General features: G+C 37.3%; 1 protein-coding gene across 1 annotated transcript in view; it reads right to left on the reverse strand.

Annotated features, from left to right (window-relative positions):
• Positions 1-21,418, reverse strand: part of CDH12 (cadherin 12) — a 486,656-nt gene that overhangs the window by 201,642 nt on the left and 263,596 nt on the right. The window contains exon 3 of the mRNA XM_017344661.4: positions 15,394-15,688. Coding sequence (XP_017200150.1) covers positions 15,394-15,688 — 295 coding nt within the window. The remainder of the gene's footprint in view (positions 1-15,393; positions 15,689-21,418) is intronic.

Consider the following 21,418-nt stretch of genomic DNA (forward strand, 5'->3'; position numbering starts at 1 on the left):
TTAAGCAATCATTTGTACAAAGATGAAACCTATTAGAAAATGAAATCCTCATAGCTACCTTTATATTTCCAATGTTTAGAACTGTTAATTTATGTATATATAACATTATTTTTCTAAACATAGAAATAGGAATACAGGTAGAAATGACCTTGTAATCTTCTGAACTCATTCTGACAAGCAACATTATGTAACAATGTGAATAAGAAATAGAGACACCTCAATTTGAATATTAAGATAATTCATTTGACAATAGAAATAGAAGATAAGCATCTGAGAGAGTTGCTTCTAATTCTGGCCTTTAGCTAGAAAATTAATGTTGGTTTTGAAAAAATATTTCTATGAAGATGATAAATTCTTTCACTAATGGTAATTATATACTTTGAAAAGTTTGTGTAAAGTGAAAATGTGTTTTCTAACCTTATAATGAAGTTTATACTAAATTCTGGTGATAACAGTGTTTTTACTATGAATCATTTTACTGTCAAATAGCATATACTTGATTAAATATAGACAAAAAGAGAAGAAAAATGCATAAAACAAAGACCATAGAATGTTCAGGCTATGACCAATTACCTTATTTCCTTTGAATTATGCAGCAGCTAATCATATTTTGCCATTTTCTTGCCATCAAAGCATTTCATAAAATTATCCTGTTACTATGTTTTTCTCAGAGGCAAATTTAGCATGGTTGACAGTTTAATTGACATGTTCCTTTTTCTTCTAGTGTCTTTGCCAATTAAACAATTTTCACCATGTATTTGATATTCATTTTTGTTCATTATTTGTAAAACTGTAGCTTCTATTTTTTTATTTTCAATTTTCAGTTTCTTCATCATAAATGAGAATAGTATCATCCTTGAGAACTTCACCCTAATCTAACTTTCTGATGAACTCTCATGTAATACTTATTTGGTAGTAATTATTAATATAAATGATAGTTATTTTTTTAAATGTGCTTTCATTAATTTTCTATTTTTTTCCAGTTTCCTTTTGTTTCAAGGCAACAACCAACTTATGAGTCCTGAGATAGCAGATGAGGAAGGGACAGTCCAAACAGTACGTTGTCCTCTCTCAAAGTTCGCAGTTAAAGTGTTAAGATTTTTGTCTTAATATTTGTAAAGATTTATTTATTCACCTATTTGAAAGTTAGAATTACAGAGAGACGTGGGTAGAGGCAGAGAGAGTGATTTTCCATCTGCTAGTTTACTCCCAAAATGGCTGCAATGGCCAAAGCCGAGCCAATCAGAGGTCAGGAGCCAGGAGCTTCTTCTGAGTCTCCCACATGGGAGCAGGACCCATGCAGTTGTGCCATCCTCTGCTGCTTTCTCAGGCCAGGGAGATGGATCAGAAGAGCAACAGCTGGTACTTGAACCAGAGCCCATTTTGGATGCCTACACTGTAGATGGCAGCTTGACCTGCCACGCCACAGTGCTGGCCCCTTTGTCATAATTTTAAAACAATGATTTATAATTGTGAGAATTGGTGGGCATTGTGGTGAAGTGAGGCTAAGCCACTGCTCAGGACACCTGCATCCCAAAGTATTCTGGGTAAATTCAAATCCTGCCTCCACTTCACATTCAGCTTCCTGCTAATTTTCCTGGGAGGTACCAAGGGTAGTTTAAGTGCTTGGTCCCTGCTGCTAACGTGAGAGACAAAGATGAACTTCCTGTTTCCTGACTTTGGTCTGGCCTAGCTCTGGCTGTGGCAATAATCTGGGGAGTGAATCAGCAGATGAAAGATTTCTGCCTGCCTCTCCCTCAACCACTCTCTTTCAAATAAATAAATAATAGAATTTTGTCATGAAACCCTGACATTTCAGAATGGTGCTTAGGTGATTCTAACAAAGCCAAACCACCCCTCCGAGCAGAGACTAAATGGGAATATATAATCTCTGTTTCACTGTGATGGTGCAATGCTTGTTTTTTAGTCCTCCTTTTCCAGTGGGTACTACAATTTCTTTTGCACTGTTTTTATATTGGAGGATGCATTGTCTAGAAGATACCTCCTAGATCTATTTAAATTTTGGGCTTTAGGGGTTTGTGTTGTGGCATAGTGGGATAAGTTATTGCTTGCAATACTAGCATCCCTTATAAAGGAATGGTTTGATTCCCAGCTAAACCACTTATAATCCAGCTCCCTGTTAATGCAGCTCCATGTTAAGGCAGCAGATGATGGCCCAAGTGTTGGAACCCTGGCTGCTCATGTGAGAGAACAGGAAGAGATTCCTGGCTCCTAGCTTCAACTTAGTCCAGCCCTGGTTGCTGCAACTATTTGCGGGGAATGAATTAGCAGATAGGAAATTTTCCTCTTTGCGTCTCTCTCTCTTTGGCCCTCGGCCTTTCAAATAGAAAAATAAACAGGTAGGTAGATAGATAAAGAAATAAATAAAATATTTAAAAAGTTGGCTTTATTGTAATCTCCTTCCTGATGTACAATTTGGGACATGCTCAAGCTGACTTGTCCCAAATGGTAGAGTTAGAAACGTGCCAGGGGATTCCAATTCAAGCCCATCAAGGTAGCATATACCAATGCCATCTCACTAGTCCAAGTGATCAATTACAGTTCAAAATTGATCATAATGATAGGACTAACAGTCAAAGGGGTCACATAAACAAGACTAGTGTTTGCTAATACTAACTGATAAAATAAAAAAGGGAGAGAACAATCCAGCATGGGAAGTCGGATACACAGCAGACTCATAGAATGGCAGATGTCCCAAACAGCACTCTGGCCTCAGAATCAGCCCTTAAGGCAGTCGGATCTGGCTGAAGAGCCCATGAGAGTATTAGAGTATTTTAGGCATGGAAAGCCAAGACACTCTGGAGAAAAACAAAACAAAACAAAACAAAACAAAACAAAACAAAACACCTAAATGAAAGATCTCTGCAAGTGAGATCCCAGCGGAAAGAATGCACCATCAAAGGAGGAGGTACCTTTCTCTGAAGGGAGGAGAGAACTTCCACTTTGACTATGGCCTTGTTGAAATAAGATCAGAGCTGGTGGCTTCCATCAAGAGGCTTCCATAGCCTTGGCAGCTCATGACAAGAGCTCGGGTGATTACTGATGTCATAAATAAGAGTGTCAATTATTAAATCAACAACAGGAGTCACTGTGCACTTACACCTCATGTAGGACCTCTGTCCTTAATGTGCTGTTCAATGTGAATTAATGCTTTAACTAGTACTCAAACAGTATTTTAGACTTCATGTTTCTGTGTTGGTGCAAACTGTTGAAATCTTTACTTAATATATACTAAATTGATCTTCTGTATATAAAGATAATTGAAAGTGAATCTTGATACGAATGGAATGGGAGAGGGAGCGGGAGAGGGAGACGGGAGGGTTGCAGGTGGGAAGGAAGTCATGAGGGGAAAAAGCCATTGTAATCCATAAGCTGTACTTTGGAAATTTATATTTATTAAATAAAAGTTAAAAAAATCTCCTTTCTCATACTCAAGTCACTAAAAATGGTCAAAACACATTCTTACTAAAAACAGATAGTAAATATTTCAGTCTTTGTGGGCCATATGGTGGTTGTTGCCAACTCTATCATAGTGGGAAAAAGCCATGACCACACATAAATACATTTAGGCCACAGAGCATATTTCAATGTCCTAGCAGTTAACCTTGGTCTATTTTGCTCTTTGATCTAACACCAGCACCTAAAAAAACTGCTGTTATATAGGTATACACTTAGTAATTAAATCTACTGAACAAACACATTTGGTAAAGGGCCAGAGTTGTCTAGCATCCGGCATTCCACATCAGAGTGCTGGTTCCAGTCCTGATTGCTCTGCTTCTGATCCAGCTTACTGAAAAAATTGTGGATATTGGCCCAGCTATTGAGCCCCTGCCACCCATGTGGGTAACTTGGATGGAGTGCTTGGTCCCTGGTTTTGTCCTGGCCCAGCCCTGTGTGTTTCAGCCAGTTGGGGAGTGCACCAGCAGGTGGGATATCTTTCTCCGTCTCTCTCTGTTTCTATCTCTTTGTCATCAAGAAAATAAATATGACTCCTAAAACATTTTGGAAAGATGCAATGTTACACAATTTTGAAAACAGTTGGGTCACACAGATACCAAAACCTTTCTGAGTAATGCACTATTTGGCTGGATGATGATTTTCTGTACTTGGGATAATACAGTCTTTTGATTTTATAGTTGATTCATGTAACACTTGATATTCCTTGTGAATTTGTTTAAAACGAAGATAGTCCCGGCCTGCAACGCGGCTCAATAGGCTAATCCTCTGCCTGCAGCGCCAGAACCTCGGGTTCTAGTCCCGGTCAAGGCGCCAGTTCTCTCCCGGTTGCTCCTCTTCCAGTCCAGCTCTCTGCTGTGGCCCGGGAGTGCAGTGCAAGATGGCCCAGGTCCTTGGGCCCTGCACCCGCATGGGAGACCAGAAGAAGCACCTGGCTCCTGGCTTCGGATAGGGGCAATACGCCAGCCACTTCTGGGGGGTGAACCAATGGAAAAAGGAAGACCTTTCTCTCTGTCTCTCTCTCTCTCTCTCACTGTCTGGCTGTCAAAAAAAAAAAAAAAAAATTGAAGATAGTCCCTAGGCCAAGTCCTGGACAGAACTTTATTGACATATCCTTCTTTGTCACTGAGCAGCATGCTGTGGTTACGCTGACTTCCAGTTATAAATTTCATAACCTTCATTATACTTGGATTAAAGATCCTAATAATTTATTTGTCCAGCCATTTTGCCTTTCTCTACATCTGTTCCCTTCATGGAATGTTTTCTGGTGTCTGTGTATTTGAAGTTATTTTTCTTAACACTAACATTTAATGCATGCTCATCTTTATGTCTCAACACACTATACATTGAAACACAAACAAAAATTATTTTGGAAAACATAGCTGCCATCAACATAGAATACCCAAAATGAGAAACAGAACCTCAACACACTCCTATTGCCAGCACGGTTTGTATAGGGGCAATTGCTCTCTTGTGATCACTTATCATAAAGCAAGAGACAATTGGGCCAAGGTAGCCTCTTGCCTGCTTTTGTGTACAAAATATAAATAGAAGAGAGCAAATAAGGAAAAACAGTTCCGCAGCTGGAAGGCAACTTTAAAGAAAAATGATGTTCATAGCTATCTTGCCAGTAGCTGGCAAAGCAGTTTTTATAAAACATATTTAATGTTTACAGCCACTTGGAGACTAGGGAAGGAGTAATACTTTGAAAATATGTTTAATGTTTTGAACCACTGCGTGGCCAAGAAGCAACTCCTGCTAAAATATATTTAATGCTTAGAGTCATTTGGTGGTTTGGAAAAAAAAGAACTTCTTGTTAATTTTTAACATTTATTGCTGATCAGTGGCTGTTAAAGCAACTATCAGTGCAGCATGGTTTATGTTCAGGGACACATTGTGCTGCTACTGAAACAATCCATACACTTCTCTCAAGGCCACACAGAAACTGTCAATAGCATTACCTTTGCAATTGCATCACTAATAAAAGCATAGGAATCAAACAGAGGAATAAAATGCTCCCCGAACACACAGTCATAACATCCTATGGCCCTGAAAATAGTTTTGTCATGCCGTGTGCTGTGGACACTTCACAGCTGATGCAGGAGGAACCATCAGGCCTTGCTCAATTTCATCAAATGTGTTAAAGCCACTCGGCAGATTGTGAGGCAAAAGTGTAATCTGGTAATTGGTGTTTCTTACAAATCAACAGCTTGTCTCCACACATTAATTTAAAAGAGTTTTCTACACTAAAGAAGATGCAAATTAGGATAGAAAGTCTCTTAGGTTTTTAAATAAATTTTGTTTATAGAAGGACAATGGTAAATATTGAGCTCCTTATTGAGCTCGTGTGTCAGAGAGACGGACTATTTTTGAGAAGGGACGATGATAAGTAGCTGGACAATTTAGGCTTTCTCTGGCTGGTTTCCTGAGAATGATCGTCAAAGTATTAACTGGGCTCTTCCTCATTCAGTGACTGCGCTCTTCCAGGGGATGTGGCAGAAAGTACATACAGATTTTCTTGCAACTTGGAACAAAAAAGAGGATATGTATTATTATTACTCATTTTCAGGTAAAAAAAAAATCAAAGCTCAACTAGGGAAAATAACCCATTTGAATGTAAACTTCAAGGGAATAGTACTTTGACTTATAACATAAATATCTGGACTCTTACATTCAAAAACCCCATTGCAAATGCCACTCAATTTCAAGAAGAGAAGAGAACTCGAGGTAGAACCAACAGCCTACAGGGGGGAATGAAGAAATCAAGAATGATTCCCAGGCGTTGAACGTAATCAAATCCTATCCCACATTCACCACCTAGATTGGCTAATTGTGATGGACTATAATTCCTTTAACTATAATTCCTTTATGTTTTGCTTTTTTTGCACTTAAAAAATCTATAGACATTATCTCATGCATTTTGAGTGTATATGGGGGAATTAATTGGCATTTGTAGTATCACATGCCTACAGACCTAAATGTACTAAATTCAAGGAGCTCCTAGATGACAAACTTCTGGTGATATTATAATGAGATGAAAAACTGAGGGACCTGGAAGAGGCTGACTGTATATTGCATGAGAGAAAACAGAATCACTGGGGCCAGAGAGTAGATGCTGAATAGGCAGGCTGTAAAAGAGTCAATGGTGACCTCAGCTTCCTTGTAGTCAAGCTCTTGTGCAATCCCATTCTCTGAATAAATATTAGACTTCTCACGTTTAATGTGTAGTGCAGGTGGTGGGTTCTAGCGTTCAAAATCAAGTCACAAATAGGTCATCACATTTCTTTTCAGTTCTCTTTCTGGCTTTTCCTCCTGCTCACCCTGGGCCACGTGGCAAAGGACTGAGGTCTACCAATAGTCCTGCAAATAAACATGGAAGCAGATTTCTTTTCTTCTTCTTCTTTTTTTGACAGGCAGAGTGGACAGTGAGAGAGAGAGACAGAAATAAAGGTCTTCCTTTGCCGTGGGTTCACCCTCCAACGGCTGCTGTGGCCAGCGCGCTGCGGCCAGCGCATCACCCTGATCTGAAGCCTGGAGCCAGGTGCTTCTCCCGGTCTCCCATGCGGGTGCAGGGCCCAAGGACCTCCACCGTACTCCAGGGCCACAGCAGAGAGCTGGCCTGGAAGAGGGGCAACCAGGACAGAATCCGGTGCCCCGACGGGGACTAGAACCCGGTGTGCTGGCGCCGCAAGGTGGAGGATTAGCCTAGTGAGCCACGGTGCCGGCCTTGGAAGTAGATTTCTACTTCTACCTGATTAAGCCTTTAGATCAGCCTACACTCCAGCCAATAGTTTGACCGTCACCTCCTCAGAGACCTTGAACCAGAGGTACTTGTGGGGAGCAATCCGGACTAGACTGAGTTACTGGAATTAAGACTTATTCTATGCATCTGCTCTCCCACAATATGGCGCTGGGAGAGAAGTAAACAGCTTCCGCACAGCTGCCTCCAGTTCAACCAATAAACTGTAGGACTTGCTCCTGATTGGAGAACAGCGTACTCGGCGTGTGGGCAGCCGAGTTGGGATTGGCAGAGGAGGACTATAAAGGAGGAGAGAGACGGCATGCACCAGGAACATCTAAGGGGAACATCTGAAGGAACACCTGTGCAGCCCCCCAGAGAGCCGGCCGGCGGTGTGCCGCTCCCCTGCGGAAGTGGGGAATGTGGCCAGGGGGAACTGCCCTTCCACGGAGGTGGAAGGGATAGTAGCCAACCCGGGAAGAACCAGCAGCAAACCCGGGGAGGGCCGAGCAGACGAAAGAACAGCGCAGGGTCCTGTGTCGTTCCTCCACGAAGAGGGGGAGCGACATAATGGTGCCGTGACTCGGATAGGAAACCTGACTCGGATATGAAGCCTAGGCAGGACTTAGTGTCGTTCCTCCATGAAGAGGGGGAGCGACAGTACTCAGGAAGGTTATTCCTGCACATGCATATCCTGTGGTGAGGGAATGGATGCTTGTTGTGAAGTATTTGGTGAAGGTTATCATGCAGCAATAATCAATACACAGCCTTCATCAAACAATAAAAATTAACATAAGTAATGAGAAAAATCAAACCATATTTCCCCTCATGTGATATAATAAGAATACAGTATTACAATTGTGACATTCCTTAGAAAGATGTCTATCATTAATTCATATAGGAGGAAACACCACTCAAATGGAAGAGGAGGGACAGGTGAAAAAACAGCCAACCAGAAACCTTCACAGGTATAAGGGTCTTAGAAGTGAGAAAAGATAAGGAAATACACCTGGCTGAAGGAAACTAGAGACACAACATTTAAATGCAGTATGTGATTTCTAACTCTTTTGTTACATAAGACATTGAGACAGTTAATAAAGCTTGAATGGGGTCTAAGGAGTAGATTGCCATAATTTATCAGTCTTAATTTCTCAATTTTAGAAACTATCTTTGGATACACATGGAAAATAGCTAAATCTTTGGAAAACAGTCACAATTCTGTCCCTAAGCTCGTAACACTAATTTTGCTTATAGAGCATATTTAGAAACCAATTACATTTCACTGTTCCTACCATACTGCTTGAGGATTCTTTATCACCATCACTGGCTCATGGGATAAAGAAATATGCCTTTTAGTTTGTAGTTTGTCTATGATAATTTTGTGAAAAGTGGAGATTTTCCTAAGCATCTAACTTATAATTATGTAATAAATTCATGTTAAACATACTCACGGTCTTCACTATTTTCATCCAAGAGTTGGAGTATTTAAATACAACCATCTAAAATATTTGAATACTTTAAAATATTTTAAAATCACACTCAAAATTCATCGTAGCATATCTCCCTACACTTCATGTAAAGCAAGACATCAGAGAAATTGCAGTAGTATGTGTTAAATGATTTTACTGAACCAGTAGCATTTTTCTCTTTAGATGTACATTGTTTCATTTAAAATTCTACTAATCTCTTTAAAAAGATAAAGATATGAGATACCTATATCTCAGATTTGTTTAGCCAGTGATATCTACCACCAAACCGTACAATGGAATATAACATAAAAAGTATTTAAATTCCTAAACAGATTATCTGAGAATAAAAGCTAAGCTTTATTTTTTAAAACATGGTTTAATAACTACTAATCCTAGAAAAATATAACTGTCTGTGATTATATTTGTTTTAAAAATCTTGAGAGTAGCCCTACTTTCTTATACAAAGGAGTTATTAAATGTTCACATGAAAATTAAATGGTAGATAGAACTGTTTGAGTTATTTAATGGTTAAATAAAATAACGAATGCTAATCTTTAGCTAGATCACCTGATTATTGCTTAGGAAATGGTAGATCATAATTCACAACTTACATCTACTAAAACATGTCATTGGGATCTTGTTATAAGTAGTGTAATCAACTACCTCAGAATGGCTTCGTTCAGGTGGAGGAAGTTAATAGAAGCATGAATATGGATTTAAACACTCTAAACCTGTCAGCACTCTAGAAAAAGTAACTTAAACTGCATACTCCACTGATGCATAATCATCAGATATTAAAGAGGGCACATTACTGTAATTCATGGTTACTCTAGTGATCTTAAAGAATTAAGACCACATTCATAAAGTCTAAATTTGTCTCCAAGGAGTAGTGTTGAGTTGGGGAATATCTGGATCATTAAGTAATTTCCTTAGGTCAAAGTAGAAGCATTTTATCTCTAAATACTGCTTCCATGGCACATTGGATACAGCAGAAGTTAGTAATAGAGTGACCTTTCTCTTAAACAATTCATAGATTCACAAGAATTTTCTCCAATGTTTGGGAATTAATTGCATTTCACACTGTTATAAGTTTTAAATATTAATTTTCCTCCAAAATCTCCACCAACCTTGCTCACCACCATTCTCCCTTTGTATATACATGTTTTGTGAATTTTCACTTTAGGTAACTTTCATTGCAAGTTTATCTGTTCATTATATTTCCACATGTGTAATCCTTGATCACTAAATTGATTTTGCATAATAAATTATGTTTTGGCCGGCGACACGGCTCACTAGGCTAATCCTCTGCCTTGCGGCGCTGGCACACCGGGTTCTAGTCCCGGTCGTGGCACTGGATTCTGTCCTGGTTGCCCCTCTTCCAGGCCAGCTCTCTGCTGTGGCCCGGGAGTGCAGTGGAGGATGGCCCAAATCCTTGGGCCCTGCACCTCATGGGAGACCAGGAGACCAGGATAAGTACCTGGCTCCTGCCATTGGATCAGCGAGGTGCACCGGCCGAAGCGCACCGGCCACAGCGGCCATTGGAGGGTGAACCAACGACAAAGGAAGACCTTTCTTTCTGTCTCTCTCTCTCACTGTCCACTCTGCCTGTCAAAAAAAAATATGTTTTAATATTCCACTACTTCCTTATCCTTTTTGGTATTTCAAAATAAACAATTTCATTACAGACGTTTTGAAATTTATTGATTCTTCCTTTCTATTGCAAATGAAACAGCAGTATTCTCAATTATTGGGAAAGTTATTTTCTGAAGAATATTTCAAATATGGATATATAAACTAGGCAATTAAATCTGTTGCTACAATAACTATATTGTCAATACACCATTCAAATTTCCATATGATTTTGACCAAAAGTTATTTAATAAAGTAAATGACAGTGATAAATTTGTCTAGACTAAGTGTGGGAAAATAAAATCACGAAAAAATATTACTTCCTTAAATTAGTAGAGCAGTAAACAGTTGACTTCTGGTAAGAAGGATATATTCGTGGATAATGTTCATGTACTTTAGGAACAGGCATTAAGTAGGAGGGGACTTCAAAATGTTTACAAAGTGAGCAAAATGATAAACTTATTTGGGAAAAAAAAAAGATTTTGAAATCCATTCATTGTGGTTTTCCATTCTGAAAGTCATGAAAATGAAGCCAGTGAAAAAGCTATGCATATATTGCAATTTTTTCACCAAAGTAAACTTGCCTTGAACAATTTGAAGTTCTATATATATTGAACATTTTGAACTCCTGTAAGTTCCGGATACATGGTAATTGTGGATTAGCTGTAGGTTGGTCATGGGAAGCAGAAACCATAGATACCACAAATCTAACTGGTCTCTGGTTTTTGTTTTTACAAGTATCAGGGGAATTGTGGGACTGGGCAAAAGTATGGTTATTTTATTTTTAACATTAATTTCATAAGTGATGTTTATGACTCATTATTTGAAAAACTATTATATAAATATTGTCAAAGAATTTCAAGGGCTAATTCAGGGCATGTGATATGGTTCATTCAAAAGAAATATTTCTCTATTATTTAAAAAAGAAAAAATGAGGGGGTACATTAAAATTGCATTAAAGTGTTCACTGGAGTCTCTTAAACAAGGAGGCATTTCAGTAATGGAACATGGCAGTATACTTAATACTTATTCTCCCACGGATCTTACTGATATTTCATGAAAGCACAGTGAATTATAACCCACCCCAGTACTCCAAATGCTAGAACTAATTTGATTTTCCTCTTACCTACCTCTCCCCTGATTTTCCAAAAGCATTTCCCTCTTCGTGCACTATCTGAAAAATTCTCAGTTAAGGGCTGCAGCTTTCTAGCTCTTTCCCTGCATCCTAATGACCACAAGAAAAGACCTAATTGAGTACTTGATAAGACAGAATGTTTGGATACAGAAAATGGATATGTATGTTTACTTTAAGATGCTGTTATGGTAATAAAGAGTCACTGGGGTCCCAAAATAACATTCATATTTCAACTTATACCAGGTAGACACTGGAATAAAACATATGTATTTTATGGTACTGAATAGCATTATCTTTGGACACCCTACTTTTTTTCAAAGTATTTCCTTGAACCCAATGAATTCAAAGCATACTTCAAAAAACAGTCTTCTGCATTTTCTGAGATTACTTTCTAATAAGGCATGATATTCCTGTCAAATTTACTTCTAAATCTTTAGCAATCATATCACCAAAAAATGTAGCAGAAAGAGAAAATAATTTTACAGATTTAAAACCCGAAATCTATCAGTGAACTACTTTGAGCGAATTTCTCAGGTCAAGAAAGGAATATAGTCTTTAAATGCCTCATAAGGTCACATCCACAATTTGTAGTGCAGTTGAAGTAAATCCATGTGACAACTCTTAACAGCCACTAACCTTCTTCTGCCCTCGGGGTGGTGTGTGCTGTCTTCATTGCATATCTTGGATAGTTGGGATAGCAAAGGCCCTCAGAGGCATGTCAGACTTAGGAAATATTAACAATGGCTCACACACAAATTTCAAGTTGTAACTGAGAACAATGAATAAATTTATATTCCAAATGTGATAGGAGGTAGAAATTATTTTGAAATAAATTGAGGGATTGACAGTGGTCACCAAGGAATAAAAATTATAATATGAAATTGTCATTAAAGTTGGCATTCTTAAGTTATCAGTTCTTATTTTACACATGTTAGTATTTTAAAAGGTTCATAGAGAGGCAGAGTTAAAATATATATTTAATTTGGGGCAAAAATCTTGAAAATTGTGATTAGTTTTTTCATGACATGCATTTCTGTAAAGTTTTTGAAGCTGTCTCTATTCAGGGATTCAAAAAACTTTTGCACCAAAATAAATTTGCCTTCAAGTTCCATTTTCCATGAACTTTTTGAATTAGCCTCATAATATAGGACTTTTAAAAATTTAGTCTGATATTTAAATGAGTCTGATTCATATCAAGTTTAATTTTTTAAAGAATGATGGTGCTATTAAAGCCTAATTGCAAATTTATTGCAATAATAACTACACAATGTTATTTGCCTCTTGTTTTGATGGCATAACTACTATCATTACTTACACCCATAAAGGAAATCATATCACCCTATGAGAACCTTTATCAGTTTCTGAAACAGCTGCAAGCATCCCTTTTTGGAACACTTTTCTTTCAGATGACATGCGTATTTTGAGCAACCTACTTTGCACTAAAAACTACTGATTGGTATTTGGTAACTCATGGGTTGACTTCACTGTATAGGCATCTGGAGAGTAATGGAAATCAATTTCAATACAAAATTGTTACTTTTCATTAAAGTACAAAGGGATTCTGTGAGTTCTGATAACCTTACCAATTGTAACATAATTAAGAATATAACATATTCGAGTGATGCTCTTTATAATGGAGCAGCAAAAACAATTCAACAGAAAAGATATTGGCAAAATAAGTGAAATTGTTCCTTGACAGTCAAGACAAGGGCAGCTCAAGTTGTCCCTTCTCAAAGTGTCAATTTCTCTTCTACAGATTTTGTTTTAGGTAATCTATTAGTTCTCACAGATCGGGGGTAACATATAGTATTTGTCCCTTTGGGACTGGCTGATTTCACTTAGTTTGATGTTTTTCAGATTCATCCATTTTTTTGCAAATGACCAGATTTATTTTTTTTACCACTGTGTAGTATTCCATAGTGTACATATCCAATAATTTCTTTATCTAGTCTTCAGTTGATAGGCATTTAGGTTGATTCCAGATCTTAGCTATTGTGATTTAAGCAACAGTAAACATCTTGAGGAACAGTTCTGGGTTTCTTTTTTAATTTTTTTTCTTCATACTATTTGTTGAACTCTTTACTTAACATAGAGTTAATCATGTGTATAAGGTCAACTGAGGATAGGTCTCAGTAAAAAATGAGAGAGAATAAGAGAGTGATTAGGAAGTCTGTAACTGTATAGCTGTATAGTTCTGCATACATTGCTACAGACTTACTTCTAAGGGTACAGTTTAAAAACTTGTCATGGGACTCCATATCATATTAAGTTGGGTGGTAAAAATGCCATCTTAATTGTTAAAGTGATCATATTAAGTATTAAAGTGAACACACAGATAGGATTAAGTGTTCAAGTGATCATATAAATAGGAACAAGTGTCTGGTAATAATAATAGAGTTAAAAAGGAGAAAATGTTCAACATGGGAAGCAGTCCACACAGCAGACTCATAGAATGACAATCACTTTAAGTAACATTCTGACCCTTAAGGCTTCCTGGTCTGGCCGAAAAGCCCATAAGAGCATTTCAGGATTGGAAAGCCAAGACACTGTGGCAAAAAATGTTCTACATGAAGGATCTCTGTGAGTGTGACCTCAGCAGAAAGAAGTGTCCATCAAAAAAGGTTGTACTTTTCTCTAAAGGGAGGAGAGAACTTCCACTTTGCTTATGGCCTTGTCTAAATACTGACAGAGTTTGTGGACTCAAAAGGCTGCCATAGCCTAAGCTACTCACGTAAAGAGCCTTGGGTGGTCACTGACATTATACATAAAAGTGTTAATTGCTAAATTAACAACAGGAGTCACTGTGCACTAACTCCCCATGTAGGACCTCTGTCCTCAATGAGTTGTATTATGAGAGTTAACTGTAAAACTAAGTTGGCAAACAGTTTTTCTTTTGGTGTGTGCATGTGTGTGCAAATTGTTGAAATCTTAGTATAGAGTGGGTCTTCTGTGTACAAAGTTAATTGAAATGAATCTTGACAGAGAATGGGACTGGGAAGGGAGAGGGAGGAGGAGGAGAGGAGGGAATATGGGAGGATGGGAATGGTGGAAAGAATAACTATATTCCTAAAGTTGTAATTATGAAATTTTATTCCTTAAAAAGTAAATTAAATAAAGAAAAAAAAAAAAAAGAAAGTTCTAGGGCTAGAGGAGAGACCTAATGAGGCTTGTACAGAACGTTCTTAGTAACAGCCAGAGTCCTACATTTGGTTCCGGGGCATAGCTTGTATCAAATCAATCCTTCTGCCAAAATTATTTATAAACCCTGTGCAAAAATGTGACGAACAATTCTTTGAAGGGAATGGATATTGTTAAATGAAGATCCTAGGATGCCATTGTTTTGAATTAAGATCCTGTATTGGCCCCAACTGACTAGTCTAAAAATCAAAATGGAGTCACTTGACGCTAAAGTTTCATAACACCAGACTGAAATGAAATTGCTTATCTGATGAGAAATCAGGAATAGAGAAATAACAGCCAAATTACCTAAAGCAGCCAGTTTCAGTTGGGATTAGAGTGAAGTTCCCACTACCTTAACCTTTCACAAATACACATAAACACACACACACACAAACACAACCTGAAGTAACCTGATGCTAACCAGTGAGTTAATTTCCCATTGTTTGGTCTCTTTGTCCCACCTTAAAAGGAAAGTAATTTTGAAATAGCCAATCCACTTTCTGTTTTTGTTTCTGCTTTCTTCAGTCCTTCTCTTTAAATGTTCATTGAAACACTTATTTCATGGAATAAAGTGTTACTTGATTCCGGAATTGAAAATAAAGCCAATTAAGTTAAAGAAAAACAAAATAAATGAAAATGCTTGCATCTTCTACAATTGAAGGATAATATTTTGGATTCTGAATAAGGTGCTTGTATCAGCCTGCAAAAAGTAAAGGTAGAAGAGGCTTTGTGGCACCTGAGAGAAGTTTGATTTGCCTACTCACCCACAGGAGACATTTCTGGAACACTGGCAACGTATGGTCCATCCAAAAACCGTGGCTCATTGTCATTAATGTCCTGAACTTTGATGATGAACTCTGATTCAGGCTCCAGAGGCTTCCTGGTTTCGATATCCACAGCCTGAGCACGAAGGGTGTAGAAAGGTTTTTCTTCTCTATCCAGGCTCCTTATTGCATGAATATCCCCAGTGGTTTCATCAATGGTAAAAACTGTGCCAGCACCATCTCCTGAGAGGGTATATTTAACAGTGCCCTCTCCCTTGTCCAAGTCAGAATGGAGCTTTAGAGAGAGACAGAGAGAGAGAGAGAGAGAGAGAGTAAGCTATTAAAAAGCATGCTTTATGTATAATCGCTTTATTCAGAAATGTTCAATTAAAACCTTAATGTTTCTTTTTCCTGTTTGCTTCCTCCAACTCCTGATGACACAACTTTTAAGTATACATGAAGTTTGACAAACATGCACTGTTGATACCTACATACACCCTATATATGTCAGACATTCCACCATTCATCTTTTTTTATTTTTTTAATTGATTTTTTAATTTATTTGAAAGACAGAGCTGCAGACAGAGGCAGAGAGAGGGAGATTTTCCATCTACTGGTTCACTACCCAAATGGCTGCAATGCCCATGACTGGGCCAGGCTGAAGCCAGGAGCCAGGAGCTTCCTCTGTGTCTCCCACATGGGTGGCAGGAGCCCAAGTACTTGGGCCATCTTTGGCTCCTTTCTCAAGAGCTTTAGCAGAAAGCTGGACTGAAAGTAGAGCAGCCAGGTCTTGAATCAGTACCCATATGGGGTGCCAGCAGCTGCTTAATTGGCTATAACACAATGCTGGCCCTTACCGCCCACCTTTTGATTGTTTTAATCTACTACTTTTAATCAAATAGATTGTTGACATTTCCATCATTCTATTCATCTTTTCTCAGTCCATCCTATTTTTTTAATGTGTTAGAAAAATCCATACAAAAGTACAATCCCCAAGTTCATCAATAGGCGTAAAAACAACTAATTAAACATTTAATACTTTTGTACTGCTTATGAGTTAAAATTTCATAAAATAGTACGTATAAACCTTAAGTATTTAATTTAAATAATTATTGTATAAAATAAATTAGCTGATAAATAATCATATGCATTACAAATGAACTGAAGACAGTGGTCTATTATCTGAATCCAGGGAGAGAAAAATTAAAAGAACTCAGAAAACATGGAGTCTTTTTTTATTTTAAAGCAAAGACAAGGTCCGGTCCATCAAAATGTTTTTAGTTATGTGTGGTACAAAATCTCATTTTAACACACTGACTTTGAATTTACTATCCAATACTTACCAAATGATTGATATATAATTATTGATTATTCTTTCAGATTAACAGAACAATGGCTTGTTCTAATTCATTCTGCACAGAAAAATTATTCTTTAGAATATAAAATTGAAGGTCGGCGCCGCGGCTCACTAGGCTAATCTTCCGCCTAGCGGCGCCGGCACACCGGGTTCTAGTCCCGGTCGGGGCGCCGGATTCTGTCCCGGTTGCCCCTCTTCCAGGCCAGCCCTCTGCTGTGGCCAGGGAGTGCAGTGGAGGATGGCCCAGGTGCTTGGGCCCTGCACCCCATGGGAGACCAGGAAAAGCACCTGGCTCCTGGCTCCTGCCATCGGATCAGCGTGGTGCGCCGGCCGCATCGCGCTGGCCGCGGCGGCCATTGGAGGGTGAACCAACGGCAAAGGAAGACCTTTCTCTCTGTCTCTCTCTCTGTCACTGTCCACTCTGCCTGTCAAAAAAAAAAAAAAAAAAAAGAATATAAAATTGAAACTTAGCTACTTCTTTTGAAATTCAACACATTTATATTTCACTATATTATAGTATGGAAGATACACATGAGTAACAAGAAAAGGATCAAAGAGAAGAGAAATTATAGCTGTGATTCTATAAGTAAGTGGTGCCCAAAATGTAGTCTAAGAAAAAACTGAAAACAGACATAGTACTGGATATCTATAAATTATATGAAAGTAATATATTTACTTGAAATATTAAAATAAATACATAATTTTTATAATACTATGCATTCTTATAAATATGCATGTAAGTAACATAAATATATAATAACATGTGTTCTTAGGAAAAATATACTTTACTTTTCATTCAGAATCTGATCACAAATGCCTTAAACTGATTTTGCTCATTTGGATACAAATATCTATCTTCAGTGTCCACATTTTTATACTTAAAAGTTCATTCCAGTCAGCAGATCAACAGGAAAATGTTAAACTTTAATGGTATCCATAATCATTTGGGTTATGCCTTAAAATTGGGTAACAAGCAATGCTCTCTTGCAAAAATTTGGTTAAGAATCAGTTATTAATTTTTTAATATCTCAACATACTACAAAAAGCTTTAGGGACTGATTTTAAGCTTAGCAGTTAAAACTGCCGTTGAGATACCTGCGGCCCATCTGAATGCCTGGCTTGGAGTTCAGCTCTGATCTTGATTCCTGCTTCCTGCTAATACACAGTCTGGGAACCAGCAGGTGATGGCTATCACACTTGGGTCCCCCCACACATGAGGGATATCTAGATAGAGCTTCTGGCTCCTGGCTTCAGCCTATCACAGCTTTCACTATTACAGGGATTTGGAGAGTGAACCATGGGATGGGAGATTCTTTCTCTCTCTGTCTCCCCTTCTCTGTCTATGCCTCTCTCTGTATCAAATACAATAAAACAATAAAATAGTAAATATATTTACATATATAAAGAGCCTTTAAAATATTTCAAATCATCTATACATCGTTTTACAAGTAAACTTTCAGTCCATTAGTATTAGTAAATTCAAAACACAAATAGATTGAATATAAGATGAAGTGTGGCTACATCTTTGCTGTTAAACTCAGCACTCTGGATTAGGTTCAGTTAATTAATATTACCCTTAAAATCAATGATACTAAAATAATTTTTTTATTTTGTGCATTTCTATTGATTTAAAAATTTAAAGTAAATGTGTGTAAGTGTAAGCATTAGTATTTATACCCAATTAAATAGAATAATTTAAAAATAGGGCAAAAATAAGAGGGTATACAATTTTATATTTCTTTAAAAGTTGCTATGTATTTTACTTAAGTATAAGGAAAATTGCTATAAATGAGAGGAGGAGGCTTTTCCCCCTAATTTTCTTACACACTACTGTGAAGCATAAGAAATTTGAAGCATAAAATCAAGTTGCTGATAAATGTTCTTTGAACTTAAGAATTTCAAATTACAAATTTCAACCGTACTATTAAAGATATTCAACACAGTATGGATTGCTTTTGCTTTCAGATTTATCTGAATATATGAGGCAGGCGGAAGCTCAATGCAAAAGAAATTACTTTATAATCTGAATTCATTTTGCCAACGGCTTAAAAGATGTGGCAATATTGTGGAATCCGAGTAAAATTGTTAAGTGGGTTTTTACAATATGCCAAGTAGAGGCACACAAAAAAAATCTTCATTTAGCCAAAACCAGACCTATTTTCTTTTCAAAGTGACCTAAGAATAAAAAGCAAATGTGTGTTTAGGTCTTTTCAAGATCCTAACTAAATTCAATTTTCCTTTGTTCCTCAATCTTCTATATTTTCTTTTTAATTTCAAAAATAGTTTTGCAGAGTTTGAAGCTTCAGGAGAAATGGGTAAAAAATGTTAATTTTTTTCAACTTTTATTTAATAAATATAAATTTACAAAGTACAACTTTTGGATTGTAGTGGTTTTTCCTCCATAACCTCCATCCTACCTGCAATCATCCCATCTCCCAATCTCTCTCCCATCCCATTCTTCATCAAGAATAATTTTCAATTATCTTTATATACAGAAGATCAACTTAGTATACACTAAGTAAAGATTTCAACAGTTTGAACCCACACAGATACATAAAGTATAAAGTACTGTTTGAGCAGTAGTTTTACCGTTAGTTCGCATAGTACAACACATTAAGGACGGAGAAGTTGATAAGTGCAAAATTCTTGAGAGGGTTACATTTTTTATAGCAGTTCATCACATCATAATATATGTGCCTTAAAGATAATCACAAACAATATTTTACATCGATAGGCAACATTTAAAATAAGTTATTCTTTGTCAATAGAGTCAAGCATTTTGGGTGATTAAAGTGTAGATTTTTTCTAATATTAATTCTGACATCAAATAACTGATAGATAATTTAATATACATTAAAAAGTTTCCTTGTTCAAAAGTAAAAATAATTCAAATGCAGAATGGTAAAGGAAAGTGAAAATCACCATATTCTTATCTAGACATAACTTTGCTCAGTTTAATACTTTTAGTTATGTAAATTTATCTTTATAAAAGAAGGAATATATATAAATCATTTGATATACATTTATATATACTATTTCTCTGATTATATGTACTGTGTACATGATATAAAAATGAATTTTCAATGGAAAATACGTAATCAGTTTCTGTACGACTTAGAATTCTACAATTTGTTTACATCTGCATTATACGCATTCAGTGAAGTTTAATGATTCAATGGGAACTGCCAATCCATTCATAAACATTGTAGTAAGTACATGTGTGATTATGTGTATGTGTTTCTGCTTTGTCTTCTATTCATTTCCTTAAAATAAAATGCAGTTCATAGTTATGAAGACCCAAATGGCAATACTTTTCTTTTCTTTTTTTTTCTTTGACAGGCAGAGTTAGACAGTGCAAGAGACAGACGGAGAGAAAAGTCCTCCTTTCGTTGGTTCACCCCACCAAGTGGCCGCTATGGCCAGCGCGTTGCTGATCCAAAGCCAGGAGCCAGGTGCTTCCTCCTGGTCTCCCATGCAGGTGCAGGGCCCAAGGACCTGGGCCATCCTCCACTGCACTCCTGGGCCACAGTAGAGAGCTGGACTGGAAGAGGAGCAACTGGGACAGAATCCGGCACCCCGACCAGGACTAGAACCTAGGGTACTGGCGCCACAGGCGGAGGATTAGCCTAGTGAGCTGCAGCACTGGCCAAATGGCAATACTTTTCATACATCTAAAGGGTGTTGAATCTTGAATGATTTCAGGAATTTGTCTCTATAAATGAAGTTGCTTTCTTAATCTTTCAGCGATGAAATTCAGGTTTTCCTTACATTGTGAAGTTAGTTGTTAGTCTCATTTCCCTAAGGATTGAAGGAAAACTACTAAAGAATGAACACATACTCTGTTGCATCTTCGGGTGTTGCTCACTGTAAGAAACCACATATTATTTTACACAGTTCCTTCAAGCTCCATATACAGAAAACAAATGATTCCATAAAACACATTCCTTTTCCTTTATAGCATTTAAAATATAACAGGTAGAAATGTTTGTTATTCCAATTATTAAAAATAAGCTCTCTCTGAGTAGGTTCTGAGTGCATTTACTAACTGAAGCAGCCAACTCCAATAAGATCATCTTTTAGTACTGACACTTAAAATAAAATTTCCTCCAGAACCAAAGTTCCATGAATGATACATTTAGAAACAGGCACTGTCCAGGCAGTTGTTTTGTGGAAGGGGTGGTGTTGTTTTCTGATGTTTTCCAAGTCATCTCAGATGGTGCGTGAAAATGAAATGCCAAGAGAAGCTTAAAAAAAAAAAAAAAACAAAAAAAACAAAAAAAAAAACTGTGGTGGAGTTTCACCCTGTAAGCGAACTTTCACTCCAGTGCTTGCAAGTTCTGCGAAGGCTGAGCTGAAGCTGAATGTTTGCTGATACCCGTCTGATCATATTTTTAGAACCTGCTCCACAACAAAGGAATTTATTCATATTTTCCTTGGGTTGAAAAGCGCATATAAAATGGAAAATATGTTTTCATATCACTGTGTCCAGCAGTGATTTTATTTTCGTCTATCATTTGCCAGGACAGAGGTGTTTGCCAGGCTAGTGAGAGCGTAGTGTATGTTGGAAGCTGAAGTCTCTGATTTTCAAATGTAAACTTTTGCATGAAAATAAAAAAAAAAAAATTGGATTCAACAAATATTCTTAGGAAAAGAGATGCAGATTGGTGC

Source organism: Oryctolagus cuniculus, chromosome 14, assembly GCF_051225735.1.
Source record: "Oryctolagus cuniculus isolate XC-2025 breed Fujian yellow rabbit chromosome 14, ASM5122573v1, whole genome shotgun sequence".
Classification (NCBI taxonomy): Eukaryota; Metazoa; Chordata; class Mammalia; order Lagomorpha; family Leporidae; genus Oryctolagus; species Oryctolagus cuniculus.